Source organism: Xenopus tropicalis, chromosome 8, assembly GCF_000004195.4.
Source record: "Xenopus tropicalis strain Nigerian chromosome 8, UCB_Xtro_10.0, whole genome shotgun sequence".
In the NCBI taxonomy this organism is placed as follows: domain Eukaryota; kingdom Metazoa; phylum Chordata; class Amphibia; order Anura; family Pipidae; genus Xenopus; species Xenopus tropicalis.
In genome coordinates, this window is record NC_030684.2 from 107,734,216 (window position 1) to 107,751,817 (window position 17,602).

A 17,602-nucleotide genomic window follows, 5' to 3' on the forward strand; every position below is an offset into this window, starting at 1 on the left:
AGTGACAGTTACCTATTGCTAAGATGTATTGAATTGCTTCTGCCTGTGGATACAGATGGGGTGGCACAGAGGTCTAAATGAGCCCAAAGATGCATCTGCCCCATCCAGCTTTATGTAATGATGAGCCTTGTTCCTACTTTATTCACTCTTGATTAATTGTTAATTGAATATATATCAATTTATATGATAAATAGCTGCAATAGGAGATCAGGCAAATGCTGTAATGCTGTTTGGGTAATGCCAGTCACCACAAATTACCTTAGAGGGCTAAAATAGCTATTGGCATATATTTGTACATCTGTAAGGAAACCTATGGCATATAGAGAGAATTGGTATCATCTACAACTTAACAATGGAGTAGAATGCTTCAAATATATTTTTCTGCCTGTAAATCCAAATGCCTGTTGTTTGTATATGGGGGCTTAACGTAAAAGCACCTTTATGCACATACAAGGTCACAGGGAAAAGATCTTTCTAGAAACTCACTGGTTCATAATACCACAACGGTGTTTATTTGCTTGCCAACATCACTGGATACACACTGAGCATCTGTTTTATAATCACTGTGTTCATCCTCACCAGCTTTTAGATAGATAATTAGCTTGCTAATGGTTATTTCTAGTAACTCTTTTACAGTTTTGGAGTATATTGGTAAAAAATACGGGCAGTCCATTCTAACATTTGTAAGGCTACGGCTGTCTCCCGCTTCTCTTCACTTGTCAGGTGTCTTCTAGTGATACCAGAGCTGTGCAAACAGGATCTGTGATAATGGTGTTATCTGGCTCCTCTGTCCTCCTCTTTAACCTCATTCTCAGAATTCTCTCGCTCTGCAAAGTCTTGTAACTGAAGTACTGAAGTGTATATAAGCAGGTTGATCTGTAGCGGTAAAGTCATGTAAAATGGTTTCTTCCAATTAAGGTTTTTCTGTTCAGATATGAATGCAGATATGGTCAAAATGGAACACTGCAGCATTGTACATTTTCTATTGTTAATGTCATTTATAATGGCCACAGAAAGAAGTGCAAGAGCACTAGGGGGCATAAAAGGCAGTAGCACTTCAGTCTGTGGTCTGCCTGTGTTCTGCACATTGTGCAGGATAAAAAAAACCTAACATAAGATGCAGAGCACAAGATTGTTGGGTTCAAGCCAACCCTCTCCTAAGCAATGGCCATAGGGCAGGCATTACTGTGCATGTAGTAAAAGAGCCCTCTTGTGTTCAGCAGCTTTCTTCCATCTCTAGTTAAGTGCCATTCTACATTGCATTCTCTCTGTCCTCTTCTGATTTTAGGGCATGATACCCATTAAATGAAGCAACCAACATTATTTTTACAATGACAGCTAGAAATGATATGTCTGTATCCTCGGTGAGAAACAGATCTATAGGTCTGTATAATATTCGATGCTTTGCAAATGTGTCATATGTCTTTGTATTTTAGGCCTGCCGAATTTAAACTTAAGAGTCAGCACCTACAAAAGCAGCAACATGCAGACCACTGACTTTGATAACCTGGAAATTGAGCAGCAGTACTGCACTATCAACTCCCGCTGGGAAACGGTAGAGGATGACCTTGACAATGATAACAGTTCCGCTCGAATGTTTGAAAGATCTAGAATTAAAGCCCTTGCAGGTACATATTATTAAATGCTTTTGATCATCTAGTTATAGCATTAAAGTTGTTTTTTTATTATTTTTATATCAACAATTAAACAATTTCAATATCACATACAGTTGGCTTGTAATGGCAATTACAAATATTACAGTAATGTTACCACGGTGTTCTGAAGTTGTGTCATTGGTATCACGGATATATTAATTTATCCCAATAGTGATATATTTTCTATCAGTTCCAACAATAACATATCCAAATATAACTATAAGAAGAAAGAAAAAAAAATACAAGAGGAATATACTTGTAATCAATAATTTTATGTTAAAGAAAATTGACTACTGCTCAATTAAACCAATAAAAGATGAACGGAGAGAGTTCTTCTCCAGTGTTGCCACACTTTAAGAAATGATGGGTATTTATCTAGTGCGATGCTTGTCAGCTTCTCATTTACAAATATCCAATTGATTTTGGGTTTAAGTAAGTTATAATTTATAGAAGGGGAATTCCAGGATCTTGCTAAAAAACATTAAAGTTGTTTTCAAAAGGTTTAAAAATATAATGTTACAGTCCAAGTGGGAAATCAAATCTGACAGTTTTAAGTAATTGTTGCTACTCAATCCAAAAAAAAGTCTATGCCAGCACCCTGAACCATTGGTGATAATTACCCCCCCCCCCACCAGAAGTAATTGAATAAGATAAAACAAAAAAAAAATATCAGCAGCAATGCTAATCTCCAGTGTATTAAAACATTAATTACACTGGCTTGTTGTTATGAATGGAAAATACTAGTAAACCTAAATCCACTTCTCAAAGTCGTGGGTTTTTCCATCAGGCTGAGAGAAACTTATCCACATCCCTAAGCTGCTTTGCATGCCTGAACTGAAACTACAATATCCACCTCAGTACAGGCACACAAAGCGGAGCATAGGTCTGCCTGTAAAAAGCAAAAGCAGGCATTTTTGGGTGGATACTGTCATTTTCAGTGCAAAATAGCAGGGCTGAGAAAAGCAGATCTATGCTCGGTGTGCCCTTTCCCTAAAAGCCATGATTGCACTTTAATGACTACAAGCTATCTTGTCTAAAAGCAGTTCTTAAATATAAGGTGCAAAAATAGAAAAAAAAGGTAAAGAATCTTTGAACAACAAATAATCATAAATATAGAGCCAGGCACAAGTGCAGGGGCACTTAAGGATGTTACATTGTTGCCTGCAGAGTCTTAAATGCAGAGCATTTGCACTTTGCACCTTTCAGTCCAGTAAAAGGAATAAAGCGCTGCACTTAACACCTGCCATAAGCATGCTAGCCCTTTGTATCCCCCAGCACTCCTGGTTTATACATTTTGAATGGGAATGCTGGGAATGCCTATTTGCAGCCAGCCAAATGCAGGCAGTGCTGAATTCAGAGAAAGACATATTGCCCCATTCTGAGAGCACAAAAAAGGTGCTCCTGTGGGCACAAGTATAAATCCATGTGCAGAAAACATGGCATTTATCTGTTTTTTGCACTTTGCACCTTGCCCCTCCTTTGTGTTTCTCAATTTTTTACATTAGTATACTTATCCAGATATGAAATATGATACAATTTATGGGTTTTTATTGCAGACATTTTAATAGGTAATTGAGATAGCATCTTGGTCTACAGATGTTGTGAGATGGTTTCTAAATGAATATACTATAAATTATTACTATTACTATTATTATTATATACTATAAATTATTACTATATTGTATTCTAGGAGCAGGGTCGGAACTAGGGATTAGGCAGAAGTGACAGAAACCTCAGCCTCCATCTCTAAACTCTAACTGTCCCCATTGATTGTCTCCATCCTGGTTCACTCACTCGCTACCTTACTAGGGCACACCCCCTGTCTAGAAAGAATGAAACACTTCCGCTAGTGATTTCTTTCTATTGTCAATTATAGATGAGCGTGAAGCCGTGCAAAAGAAAACATTTACCAAATGGGTCAACTCCCATCTTGCTTTTGTAAGTTGTCGCATTTCTGATCTCTACTTGGATCTGAGAGATGGAAGGATGTTAATAAAACTTTTGGAGGTGCTATCAGGAGAACAGCTGGTATGTTTTCCTTGCTATCTATTTTCTATTTTCATTGAATGTTTCATTTTCAAAATGCTTACCTTATATATACATACTGCATATCTGTATTAACAAAGGGTTATGTGCGTGTGTGTGACACTCAAATGATTGTGTCTTCTTCTTGTGTAATAGTTTACCAGCCTTTTGCCAACCAGAGAGAGATTTGGGTTTTAATGCATTTATATTGTCATGGATAGTCCTGTAAATACTGTAGGATCACAATAAATTACTTTACTATGAGACCTGGACACATATTGGTGCACATTATGGGGGCTTATAGCTAAAGAATGAAACAAAGCAGCTGAGTAGCCATTGGGGCTGTCATTCAAATTAAAAAAAGGACAAAAGGAAATGCTGGATAAATAAGCATTAGTCTTACAGGACCACTGAACCTTTGTCTAAAACACTATAAAGTATAATACTATAAAGTATTTTAGTATTATTTATATTTATACCACTACTCCTCAGTAACAGTGATGTCTTGGTTAGGGTTAAGTTAGGTGAGGCGGGTTAGGGTTGAAATTTGGGCAACCATTTCAGGTTCCACTTGGCTGTGAGTCAGACTGGGGAAGTACACTCTTCCTCTGCTCCCAAAGTTTCTCTGTCTTGGAAGGTCCTACAATGGCTGGGGTGTGAGTTAAGGTTTTGCTGGTTAGGGTTGGGTGTGAGTTAGGGTTTTGCTGGTTAGGGTTGATTGTGGGTTGAGTGGCTGCAGTGAAGAAATAGCTATAATGAACAGAACAAGCATAATTTAGCCGCCCTTAGGGTGTTTATGTTTCATAGACAGGCAGAGAGAAGCAGATACACTCCAATGCACTCCTGTGTGTAGCTCCTTTAACAGGTACAGTGTTGGCCTATTTTCAGACATTAAGGACATACAGATGGTTTCCTGTCCTTGTGAATTTCCGCCACTATGGAAAGTTAGTGCACTTGTTGCCTAAATCAAACCTGTTCCTTTTTCCAGGAGAATGTAGCAATTTCCAAAATACCTTTTGTGCCAAAAGTTTAAATATAAGAAAAGCGAAATTCTTAAATAACATAAAATAACACTCAATATTAGCATGCATTCTATATTTGCATAGCCAAGGGTCCAGTTACATGATGACAATGTCTGTTGTTTGCATTTTATTTTTCCAGCCAAGAAGAACAAAAGGGAGAATGCGTATCCACTGCTTAGAAAATGTGGACAAAGCTCTTCATTTTCTTAAGGAGCAAAGAGTCCATCTTGAAAATATTGGTCCTCATGATATTGTCAACGGCAATCATCGATTGGTATTGGGCCTTATATGGACCATCATATTACGTTTCCAGGTAAGCCCCTAGAAAACTGCTAGTAAATCCTGCATAACTTGTTAAAAAATTCCACTATTGGACTCATTTGCAGCAAATATGTAAGTATTAACAAATGCAGCTTGAATAATCTAAATAACATCCTATGCATCCCATGTCCAATGCCTGCCTTTATTCAGCAGTGCTCTGTACAGGGCAAGGAGCAACTCTTTAGGATAGTGGGCAGCCTCGGGGAGCAGTCTTATGAAATCCGGCCCTGACTGGATGACTCCACTGGCAATGAAACCACGGGATCCATACTTCTATAAGGCTCATTTACAACTGAAAAATCACAGTGTTATTCAATATATTATTCAAATCACTGTAAATGTCTTTCCTGAATCAACTGTCTGATGTCATTCCTAACCAGTATACAGTATAGTTTCTCTAAATAGAGGAAATGGCATGATATAGAGAGAGCTTGTTGTATCAGGTGGTACAGGTATAAGACCTGTTATCCAAAAAGGCCAAGACCTGGGGCTTTCCAAATAAGGGATTTTTCCATAATCTGAACCACCATAGTTTGTCTGATAAAAAAAAAAGTTAAGACTAATAAGTTATTTGAAACTAATAAAGTATTTGAGTCGGGCGTTGCAAGATACATAATAGCACTGCTCATTTCTTAGAAGTATGGATACCCTGGAAACTTTTGGCTTTCAAAACAATTTTACAATTTTTCTCCTGCCACATGATCTTAAACAACTGGAATATCCTTTTTATTATCTCCATTGTTATGATTATTAGAAGTGTTCTTGCAAACATGTCTGCCAATCTGCTTGCTAATACCAATTTTCTATGGACAACATGGTACTGTAATAGGTTAATTCTCCAGCTTTACTGGTACTGACTAACTAGTGAGCTTCTGATATCTGTACAATTATATATCAATTAGATATCTGTACCTCCTAATAATTTTGTTTTCTCTATGCAATAGTTGCCTTTGTATAGAACTATAGGATTGCTTTGCCTCCAGTATGGATTAATTATATCTTACTTGAGCTCAAGTACAAGGAACTGCTTTATTTTTAAAGATAAAAAGGAAATCACTTTTAAAATTTGTAATTATTTGCTTAAAATTAACTTTTTGGGTGATGGCTTCCTATAATTTATAATATATGTGATTTTAAACCCTCTTTTATGCTTTCTTAATATCAAAATTGCCTGATTCTGTATTATATGTTTGTATGCACTATTTTTCTAATGTCTAAATGACTACATATAACTACAACCTTCACATAGTAACAGGGACATGCCAATATATGGTAGTCCATATTTTATTTACATCTTTACTACTTGGCACTGTAGGGTCAGTGACATGCAATATATATATATATATATATATATATATATATATCATACAAAAAGAGCAGCAACACTGGGATTTCTGTGCAAATCATTCAAAGTATATTTAAAGGTGTAGATACAGCCAACGTGACATTTTGCATATATATAGTATATATAGTAGTTTGACATTGCAATCTGACTTTAGACACGCCAAATTATATATGCGCTCATATTAGGCCAATGTTGCTCTGGGCAACATCACCGGTAATGCTTAACTCCACTTTTTGCACAGCATGATAAATATACCCCACAAGTCAAAGGGGGGGTTCAGGACTTGTTCCAGCAAACACAGAGACTAACTATCATGGTTTCCTATCAATCTGTGGAAGCAGGCATGTCAATGTAGAAAAGAACCCAAACATTTATAGTTATCATTGGATGTTCTAATAGTGTTTATGCCACCTTCCTATATAACCTCAATTAAATGAGCTCATGTCAACAAGGGGGGTGGTATATATTCCCTTTAAAAAAGTTAAATCATGATTTTGAATTTTAGCTAGCAATATAAAAAATATATAAACAAATTAGAAGAGATGAATATAGAAAGTACTGGTACATTTTATAATGAGACCTATACAACTTTAACATTCATCCATATTGGCTGGATAGTGGGGCCACACACTATTCAGTAACTAATTTTCTTTTGTCAATATAAACCAGGCTCATTGAATCACAATCACATTTTTTCTCCTACCACATGATCTTAAAACTGCTAGAATATTATTAGTATAAAAAGTAAACTTTTCAGTATTTTGGGGTCCTAAATTGAATTAGCCTAGTCACATCTAGTTAATCTAAGGGGCAGATTTACTACCCCCCCCCCCCCCTGAGATTTACTAAAACTCAATATTTCCTTCCCCTGTTGTTGCTGTGGAAAAATAGTTTTATCTAAATGTTAGTGTTTTAGTACAAAATGTTGCCATGCAAAAACAAGCAATAATATATATGCTCTTCTAAGTGACAGTTTACTGGAGAGAAGCAGCATAACTAAGTGCTGCAGGGCCCCTAGGCAAAAAATCTTGGGAAGTGCCTGGCAAGCACTGCAACCTATGTGCTCCCACGTCCATTCGCACTCGTGTCTGTGTGCCTGCTCGCAAAAAAGTGGCTACAGAGGAGGCTGACTGGCAATAAAATGGAAAAAAAGTTCCATATAAAACAACAACAAAAAATTATTTTATCCAACACTCCTCTTTTCATAAATAGGACACTGTATTGGGTGACATTAATACAGGTCCTTATTGGAAACTGCTAATAATTCATTTGTGTACAAAAAGTTTGCCATTTTTAAAAAGCTGAACTAAGCTTGCACATGCTTTTTAGATCCAAGATATTATAATTGAAATGAAAGGCAGTGAAACTCGCTCTGCAAAGGATGCTTTGCTATTATGGTGCCAGATGAAGACAGCAGGGTGAGTACAAATGGGTAGCACTTACTGTTTTTAATTTATTTCAATGATCAATACACAAAAATGAAAAGAAATAGATTTTATTTATGTATTCCCATCAATACATTTATCTTTAATTAAATTAAAGATTTTCTGTAATTCATTTAGAAACCTATAAAGCATCACGATGTGCAGGCATATTTTCTGTACATTGATATATTGGGAAGCTGTACAGCAGGGATCCCCAACCTTTTATACCCGTGAGCCACATTCAAATGGAAAAAGAGTTGGGGAGCAACACAAGCACGGAAAATGTTCCTGGGGGTGCAAATAAGAGCTGTACTTGGCTATTTGGTAGCCCCTATCCGGACTGGCAGCCTATAGAAGGCTTTGCTTGGCAGAACACATGGTCTTTATGCCTTTAAAACTTGCCTCCAAGCCAGAAATTCAAAAATGAGCACCTACTTTGAGGCTCCTGGGAGCAACATCCAAGGGGTTGGAGAGCAACATGTTGCTCACGAACCACTGGTTGGGGATCACTGCTGTACAGAAATATACATGTAGATTGTACATTCATTAGAATAACTTCATGGGGCAGATTTATAAAAATGTCAGTTAAGATCTTAATACATAATTTATCAATGGCTGAAAATTAGAACTCACCATTTGATATATACACTTCTAAAAATCCCATAGGAATGACTAGAACGTGGGTGAGTTTTTATGTATTAAACTCTAAACTCACATTTAGATAAAGCTGCTCCCATATGTCACAGTCCTTATTTTCTCTTCAGTCGTGGCAGTGATTTATAGTTCATTTTGTGGATTGCGTAACATATTTATTTCATCCGTAGATGAGACGTCATGAATGCCAAAAGCTTGAGCAACAGAATACCCTGCATAGCTTAGTATCATGTTCCACCAAAGTATCACAGCCTAAACATACACTGTTTCCAGGATCACTACAAATAAATCTCTCTCTGGTGCTGAATTATACATGACGCCAGATGGACTGTACGCCCACACACATATATTAGACCTGGGTTTAAACTAAATTAAAATGCAATTTGCAATATTAAGTTCTAAACTACAGTATCTTGATTTTTTTGGCTCCTTTTCTGGTTTTGGATCAGGAGCCTAGCTATTTTACTTTAGAAAATATTACAGAACTGAAAGCCTGCATACTAGCTCACAAGGTTGATTCATTAAGGCTTAGAATGAATTCTGATATTTCTGCATCTACTTTTGATAATGTGCTGATAGAAACATTATATTAAATGGGTTGCTCACCTTTAGATTAATTTATGGGGGCAGATTTATCAAAATGTGAGCTTAATACATTAAAACTCACCCATGTTCTATTCATTTCTATGGGATTTGTAGAAGTGTGTTTATCAATGGGTGAAAGTTAGAGTTCACCATTTGATAAATCCGTTTTTAAAAATCCCATAGTAATAAATAGAAAGTGGGTGAATTCTTATGTTTTAGGGCTCTGGCACACGAGGAGATTTGTCGCCTGCGTTTTTTCCCCCTGGCGCTTTGGCGACAAGTCGCCACGACCCACGAAGAGATTTCATGCGAGTTGAGCTCCAGGCGATCTGCTACCCATGGTACACTCAACAGTTAACCCCCCCTCATGTTTACTCAAGTCGCTCAGAAAAGGGTCTGTGTGCGATTTGAAACAGCAGGCGATTTGAAGTAGCCTCGTATGTTTTGACGCTGGCGATTTCCATTGATTTAGCATTGGTGTCTTGTCGCTCGTCTTGTCGCCAAATCGCTCTTTTAAAAATCACCGGCGACAAATCTCCTCGTGTGCCAGAGCCCTTAATCTCTAAACTCACATTTTAATAAATCTGCCCCTTAGTTTGATGTGGGCAGTGATATGATATGATCAAGAGATAGGGCCTTTTATTAATAGCCAAGGATTTGTGGACATCTTCTTCTCTTCATCTTGTACAAGTTCTTGTAGATTGGAACAGTTTTGTAAAGGTTAATTTTAATCAATTCGTATTTGTGGTTTTCACAGTTACACAGTTACATTTTATAATAAAATATAGCACCAGCGAATCATCTATTTCTCTAATCAACATTTGCTTATGTTTTGGTAAAATTCTCTTGTTTGGAAAATTTACAATAATGCACCTCAAGTGATGAACAAATATGCTATTATATGTTCAAGGTATCCAAATGTTAATGTGACTAATTTCACATCAAGCTGGAGGGATGGACTGGCATTCAATGCGTTAATCCATAAACACAGGTAAGACCCACCAACTGTTTATTCTCTGATTAAGAAATGCCCCCAGTTAAGGTTCCAAATCTCAGGACACTGAGGAGGATACTTCTGAAAACAAAGATAAATTATCAAACCTTTTCTAAAACTAAAGTATTAATGACCCTGGGCAGCGCTGTCTATATAGAGCGTTACCTCAATGTAGGCTGAACTTGAGGTGTCTCAATTTACATGGAAGTAAATTCTTAAAAGAGAACAAAACCTAAAAAAGCTAAATGAACACAAATCGAACCTAACCATGCAAAGCCAAGCTGGCCTTAAGATGGAACAGACAGAATGGCACATGTCCTTTATATGTAGACATGAAGTGAACATGGCGGTAGAAAAGTCTGCTTGTGTGCTATTTAGATTTGGAAAAGGTTGTGATATTTTTGTCCAGGTGTATAGCAAAAGATATTTTATGGGGAAGAAAAACTGCTTGTACAAATTCAGTGCATAAAGGACCTTATTAGGATCAGAAGGATGTACAAACACATAAGGCTTTTGTTATGTATAATTATTACATATAAGGTTGCCACCTGGCTGGTATTTTACTGGCCTGGCCAATTAAAATGACATTTGATTTCAATGTTATATCAACAGGCCAGTATTTTTTTTTTTTTTTTTAGAAAAGGTGGCAACCTGAATTATATATGACCACCACAGCACTGTAAATTTGTCAAGTAATGACTAGGTTTTACGCTAGCATTTCAGCAAATCACAACGCTTAGTGCTTTTTTATATTAAAAAATACAATTCCACTTGCAGGCCTGACCTGTTTGATTTTGAAAGAATGAAAAAATCCAATGCAAAGCACAACCTTGAGCATGCCTTTGATACAGCTGATCACAAATTGGGAATAACTCAGCTCCTTGATCCAGAAGGTAACGCTTACCCATATATTTCATTATCAGGTTCAGCCCAATAAACACTATACTTGTTTAATAACTTATGCAGAGCAGTACTACTGATTTACAAGTTTCTAAAATATGATGAGATTCAGCTTCTTTTTCCAATGTGCATTCTTTCTCAAACCACATGGCCAAAAGGCATTTCCGCAAGTAATAGCAATACAGTTAAGGCAAACAGCACCAAGCAATAAAGTAGCATACCTAGGGGCACATTTAATAAGACACGAATTCGAATCCGAATTGGAAAAATCCGATTGGAAAACGAACATTTTGCGACTTTTTCGTATTTTTTGCGATTTTTTCGGCGCCTTTACGACTTTTTCGGAAATTGTCGCGACTTTTTCGTTACCAATACGATTTGCGCGAAAAAACGCAAGTTTTTCGTAGCCATTACGATGCGCTCGTATCTTGTCGGGACTTTTTCGTATTGAGCGCTCGTAAGCGGCGGGCAAAACTTTCAGACTTAGCATGATTTTGGAAGCCTCCCATAGGACTCAATGGCACCCTGCAGCTCCAACCTGGCCCAAGGAAAGTCACCATACTGAAGCTTGAATGAATCCGAATCTTTCGTACTCGGCACGAAGGCTACGAAAAAATCGCGACAAAATACGAGCGCATCGTAACAGCTACGAAAAAGTCGAGTTTTTTCGCGCAAATCGTATTGGTAACGAAAAAGTCGCGACAATTTTCCGAAAAAATCGCCAAATACCGATCATTACGAAAAAAACGCAATCGGACGCATTCGGCCGGTTCGAGAGTAAGTAAATGGGCCCCATAGAGTTTATTGTAGACAAATTTTTGTCATCTCTTTATTTTTATGCTCATTTACTAATCTCATGGCTCACCCTTATAACCGGTCTGCTAAGATCCATAGCAAGTTGTGCCTAGTGGAGTTGCCTTGCTTGTAAGTATTTGCAGAGGTGGTTCTGTTCTGGATTGCAGGTCTTTGCAACCCATGGGTCACTCTTTTTGTACAAAATATTTTAATGAACTAGCATGTTAAAAAATACGCCATAGCACATGGGAGAGTACTTATTGCTAGCTGTCTCACATAGCACTTACTTAAATGCTTATCTATATTATTTTAAATGCTTATCTAAATTTCACAGCTATTATTGTATTATTCAGGTCTTTTGTTGGTGTTTTGTTAGTAATGTTTATTTGTTTTAAATCTGTTCTCAGATGTCCTTACCGAAAACCCAGATGAAAAATCCATAATCACCTACGTAGTAGCATTTTATCATTATTTTTCAAAGATGAAGGCCTTGGCTGTAGAAGGAAAAAGAATTGGCAAGGTAGAGAAACTTAAACGGTCATTATAAATTTGTGTGGTATTTTGTATTCTCTATAAGTAAATGAGCACATTTTTGTTTAGTTTGTATGTCACACTATATAATTGGGATTAAATGTAACAGAACGTTAAGGGCCAGCAATCCCATTTATTTCAGAACTAAAAAAAAATTAGTTTGCATAGTATCAACTACCATCTACCACAATGATATCAAACTTAAAGGAACAGTAACACCAAAAAATTAAAGAGTTTTAAAGTAAATGAAATATAATGTACTGTTGCCCTGCACTGGTAAAAGTTGTGTGTTTGCTACAGTAACTCTACTATAGTTTATATAAATAAGCTGCTGTGTAGCCCCGGGGGCAGCCATTCAAGCTGGAAAAGAGGAGAAAGGGCACAGGTTACATAGCAGATAACGTATAAGCTCTATAGAATACAATAGTGTTTTATCTGTTATCTGCTAAGTGCCTGTGCCTTTTCTCCTTTGAATGGCTAACCCCCATGGCTACACAGCTGCATTCTTTATATAAACCATAGTAGTGTTTCTGAGGCAAACACACCAGTTGTACCAGTGCAGGGCAGCAGTACATTATATTAGAATTTCTTTTATACACTTGAATTTTTGGGTGTTACTGTTCCTTTAATTTGTTTTTTTACTGGCCAGATTTAAAAAAAAAAGTACTTTTCACTTGATATAAGCACAATTTTTCTGCGTGGTGCCTTGGTTATTCAAAGGTTCCATTTGAGCAGATTCTACTTTCAATATGAAAGCAATACTGGGAGGCAGATTTATTTATATTCTAATTCAAGTTGTTTTGAAATTCAATGGCAAAAATAAAAATCTTGATTTAAATCAATTGAGTTCTTTTCAGTTGATCGCTAGCACATTTACAATAAATCTCAAATTGGAAAACATTGATCGGTTTAATTCACAGGCAAAATTCCAAATGCAGACGAAAACTGCATTGTTACATATATTTTCAATTCTATTTTCAAAATTTGTAAAAAAATGTAAAAAGTCTTATAAAATAAAATAGCTTAAATGTTGAAAATACACATACAATTGACTTCTATAGAAGGTTTTTTTTCTGCAAAGTGGTTTATTTTGAATTTTCAAGATTTATAAATGGATAAATGTAAAAAAAATCAAATTCAAGATCATGTTTTACTGCAGAAATTTTCTTGAACTGAGACACAAAAAACTAATTGAATAAATGTGCCCTCCTGAAGTTGACTGCAAGTAAAGTGCCAAACACCACTTACAGGGGAAGTTCAGCGTTAATAAACTATTATAATTAAGGCATTAATAAGGCATATATGACCTATTCTAGGCAATTTTTAAATTGCACTTTATTACTTATTTTGTATTGTTTTTTAATTATTAGCCTTCTTATTGTGTCTCTTTCCAGCCTGCAACTGAAAATTCTAATTGGTTGCCAGGAATTGCACTGACCCAATGATACAAAAACCACAGGATGTCCAATCAGAATCATTTCTGATAGGATGCCTTATTATTATATTTTCTTTCAAAACCTACCAAAGTATCCTCATTCTTTTTTGGCAGGTGTTGGATAATGCGATTGAAACAGATAAAATGATCTATGAATATGAAAGCCTGACATCGGATTTGTTGACATGGATTGAACAAACCATCTTAGCCCTTATAAATCGAACATTTGCAAACTCTTTAACTGGGGTCCAACAGCAGCTCCAGGCATTCAGTGCATACAGAACTACAGAAAAACCACCTAAGTAAGTTCTTCTTAGCTGCCATAAAATACAGCAGATGGAATCAAGCCCATGTGCCATTACCCTTATAATGCCTGCTGTCTCTAAATGCATCTATGATGCGATGGTGCACTACTGAAACACTCTTGTTTTTTCCTTTTAAATTGATTTTCAGTAGTAACTTGTCTACATACAATAGCTTCTCCTGCAAACAATGATTTCCAAATAGTTTTGCTTAAAACTTAAATCAGATGCCACCTTTGGGAGCCCATAGATATAGTGGAGTTCAGTAAAAACAGATAGTCAGTGTATTTTGGCTTCACCAAATCTCTTTTACTATCCTCCTTAATACAATTTATGTTTACGTAATGTAAAATGCAGACAATAAAATTCAATTCTATTTTTTCCTGACAGATTTCAAGAAAAGGGTTATTTGGAGGTGCTCTTATTCACCATTCAATCTAGAATGAGAGAAAACAAACAGAAAGTATATGTCCCTCAAGATGGGAAGCTTGTTTCTGACATCAACCGGGTAGGAAGATCAAATATTTCTCAAAATAGTAGGCACAAATGTATCCAAGTGGCACTGTGCTAGAGAGCTGGCAATATGCTAGAAACGCTTTTCCACAAAGATATAATTTTGCAAAAAATTAATACAACAACAAGGATACTGACTTAGCCTTTAAAATGACATATAAAGTATTTTTCACTGGGGGTGCCAAAATGTTAGGCACCCCCCAGTGAAATACATCACTAATTTGTTTCCCCAGGCTGTTGGAAAAACTGTCCGAGCACCACGCCACCATTTTACTTTCTACTGGCATCCCAGGTATCACTTGCACAGTATACTAGTTAAGATTAACTCTACTGCACATGCACAACGCAATAGGAAAGCATGGTAAAGAAATGCCGGCACAGCACGCATTTTTGTACACAGGCTGGTGAGGTTTTCTCCTAACAGAAGCACCAGCCTTGGGAATAAACTTAGTGACCTATTTCACTGCGGGGTGCTTAATATTTTGGCACCCCCCTGTGAAATAGACTTTACATGTCCTTTAACAAAGGATTCCGGACAACCAAATGTAATTTTAGTAAGAAAATATTATGAGAAAAGCATAGTTGATAACAGGGCTTTACATTATTATGTGTGACAATGCCTTTCTTATGTCTTCTACAATTAGGCATGGGGTCGCCTTGAAAAAGCTGAGCATGACCGTGAGACAGCACTGAGAAATGAACTTATTCGACAAGAAAAGCTTGAGCAACTGGCAAAGCGGTTCGATCGCAAGGCTGCAATGCGAGAAACTTGGATTTCGGAAAACCAGCACCTCATTGCACAGGTACCTTACAACTCAGGAAGAAAAGGAATAAAAGGTTCATAAGCAAAAATATTTGTTTAAAGGACCAGTCAGTTGAAATAAATATAAAATATGTTACATACTTTAATAATTCCTACTAGACTATATCTGTATGATATAATGGGATTTTATGTGCTTATGGCTACAGTATAGTGCCAAAAATGTTTTCATATAATGCCTAGGGGAATTAATCATGGTAAGTCTAGGTTTTCCATTATCTACCCTGATTTCTGATCTGTTTTCCACAGGATAATTTTGGTTTTGATTTGCCATCAGTGGAAGCCGCCAAGAAGAAACATGAAGCTATTGAGACGGACATCTATGCATATGAAGAACGTATACAAGCACTAGTAAATGTAGCTAAGGAACTGGAGAATGAGAGATACCATGATATCAGGCGTATTAGTGCCAGAAAGGACAACATTGTGCGCCTGTGGCAGTATTTACTGGAGATACTGAAGTCTAGGCGCAATAGACTTAACATGACTGTTGAACTGCAAACCTTGTTTCAAGAGATGCTGCACATTGTAAACTGGATGGATGAAATAAAGGTAATTGTTGTAATATCTATTAAGATTCAGAAAATATGGACCACAAAATATTTTCCCTACAACTAAACATCCACTATATTAACAGTCATCATCCTATTCCCCTTTGCCATTCCTCTTTCATCATTATCTTCAGCTCTTCAATATGTTGTAATTGCCAATATTAACACATGCTCGTATCTATTACTAGGGAGGCCTTTTATCCCAAGATTATGGTAAACATCTCCTCGAGGTGGAATATTTACTGCAGAAACACAGCTTGACAGAAGCTGATATTGCTGCTCAGGCGGATAAAGTAAAATCATTTAGCCAGGCTGCTCTGAAGTTTGTAGGTGGAGATGGTAAGTGTAAAACCACATGGATATTGTCCCTGCTGACTGTTGAATTAAAGCTTCTAGCATTTCCTGACAGCAAAGGCTGAGGGTGATGGCAGCTGAAGTCATATATGTAGCTGATAATGAGCTAAAGTATGAGATCCATGCTCTGCATGCTGATCTTTCTAATAGTTATATGACTGGCTTTCAAACCAGTGATGATTCTCTAAAACAAGGCAACTACTCTTGGTAGTACTGCTTTGGGTATATATTCAAGCATTGTATCTGGCATGAAAACATTATTGTTTGTTAAATATGAAAGTATAATTGTACTGGTTTCTTGTAGGGTATCAGCCATGCGATCCACAGGTGATTAAAGATCGAGTTCAGCACCTTGAACTTTGTTATCAGGAACTAGTATCACTGGCAGCACAGAGGAGGCATAATTTGCAGCAATCACGTTGTTTGTGGAAGTTTTTTGGAGACATTGAAGAGGTGGCAAGATGGATAAGGGAGAAAGAACAAATCTATACTTCAATGGATTTTGGAAAAGACCTAACCAGCATCTCCATTCTCCAAAGAAAACACAGGGCTTTTGAGGATGAACTCAAAGGTCTTGAAACTAATTTGCAGCACACTCTTAAAGATGGAGAACAAATGATTGCCAATAAACACTATGCGTCACCGAAAATCAAAGAACAAATTGAAAATATCAAAGTTCAGTGGGCTCAGCTAAAGGATTTGGCAGCCTTCCGTTTGAAAATTCTTTGTGACACTGAGAACTTCTTTCAGTTCCAGGTTGATGCTGATGATCTGGCTGCAAGGATGCAGGACACCTATCGTATGATGCAAAGTGACGATGTTGGTCATGATGAATATTCAACCAAAATATTAGTGAAAAAGCAAAAGGATCTCTTAGATGACATAATGATCAATAGAAAGGTTCTGGAGGGTCTCAGTGAGGTGGTTCAAAGATTCCCAGAGGAGTTCAAGACTTCACCTGAGATTGATAGTCGACTACAAAAATTAAGAGCTCTCTTTTCTGATTTAGCATCCCTAGCAGACTTGCGTTCCCAAAAACTTCAAGATGCTCTCTCATTTTATACCGTTCTTGGTGACATAGATGCATGCGAGATGTGGATGAATGAAAAGGAGAAATGGCTGGAAAAGATGGAGATTCCAGAATCACTAGAGGACATGGGAGTTGTACAGCATAGGTAAAATTGATATGTTTTTACACATCTTTTTGACGCAGAGTCAGAGATTATATAGGCATAGGATTTATTATCCAGAATGCTTGGGACCTGGGGTTTTCCATATAAGGGGTCCATCCATAATTTGAATCACCATACCTTAAGTCTTTTCCATAATCAATTTAATTAAATAAACCCAGATTGTTTTGCCACCAACATGGATTT

General features: G+C 36.8%; 1 protein-coding gene across 2 annotated transcripts in view; it reads left to right on the top strand.

Annotated features, from left to right (window-relative positions):
• sptb (spectrin beta, erythrocytic) overlaps positions 1 to 17,602 on the top strand; it is a 59,697-nt gene that overhangs the window by 11,868 nt on the left and 30,227 nt on the right. For both annotated transcript variants that reach the window (XM_004917264.4, XM_002936896.4), the window contains exons 2-14: positions 1,437 to 1,628; positions 3,532 to 3,683; positions 4,842 to 5,015; positions 7,698 to 7,786; positions 9,942 to 10,022; positions 10,803 to 10,918; positions 12,128 to 12,240; positions 13,801 to 13,988; positions 14,379 to 14,496; positions 15,146 to 15,304; positions 15,571 to 15,873; positions 16,061 to 16,211; positions 16,531 to 17,401. In XM_004917264.4, coding sequence (XP_004917321.1) covers positions 1,484 to 1,628; positions 3,532 to 3,683; positions 4,842 to 5,015; positions 7,698 to 7,786; positions 9,942 to 10,022; positions 10,803 to 10,918; positions 12,128 to 12,240; positions 13,801 to 13,988; positions 14,379 to 14,496; positions 15,146 to 15,304; positions 15,571 to 15,873; positions 16,061 to 16,211; positions 16,531 to 17,401 — 2,660 coding nt within the window. In that variant the 5' untranslated portion in view covers positions 1,437 to 1,483. The remainder of the gene's footprint in view (positions 1 to 1,436; positions 1,629 to 3,531; positions 3,684 to 4,841; positions 5,016 to 7,697; positions 7,787 to 9,941; positions 10,023 to 10,802; positions 10,919 to 12,127; positions 12,241 to 13,800; positions 13,989 to 14,378; positions 14,497 to 15,145; positions 15,305 to 15,570; positions 15,874 to 16,060; positions 16,212 to 16,530; positions 17,402 to 17,602) is intronic.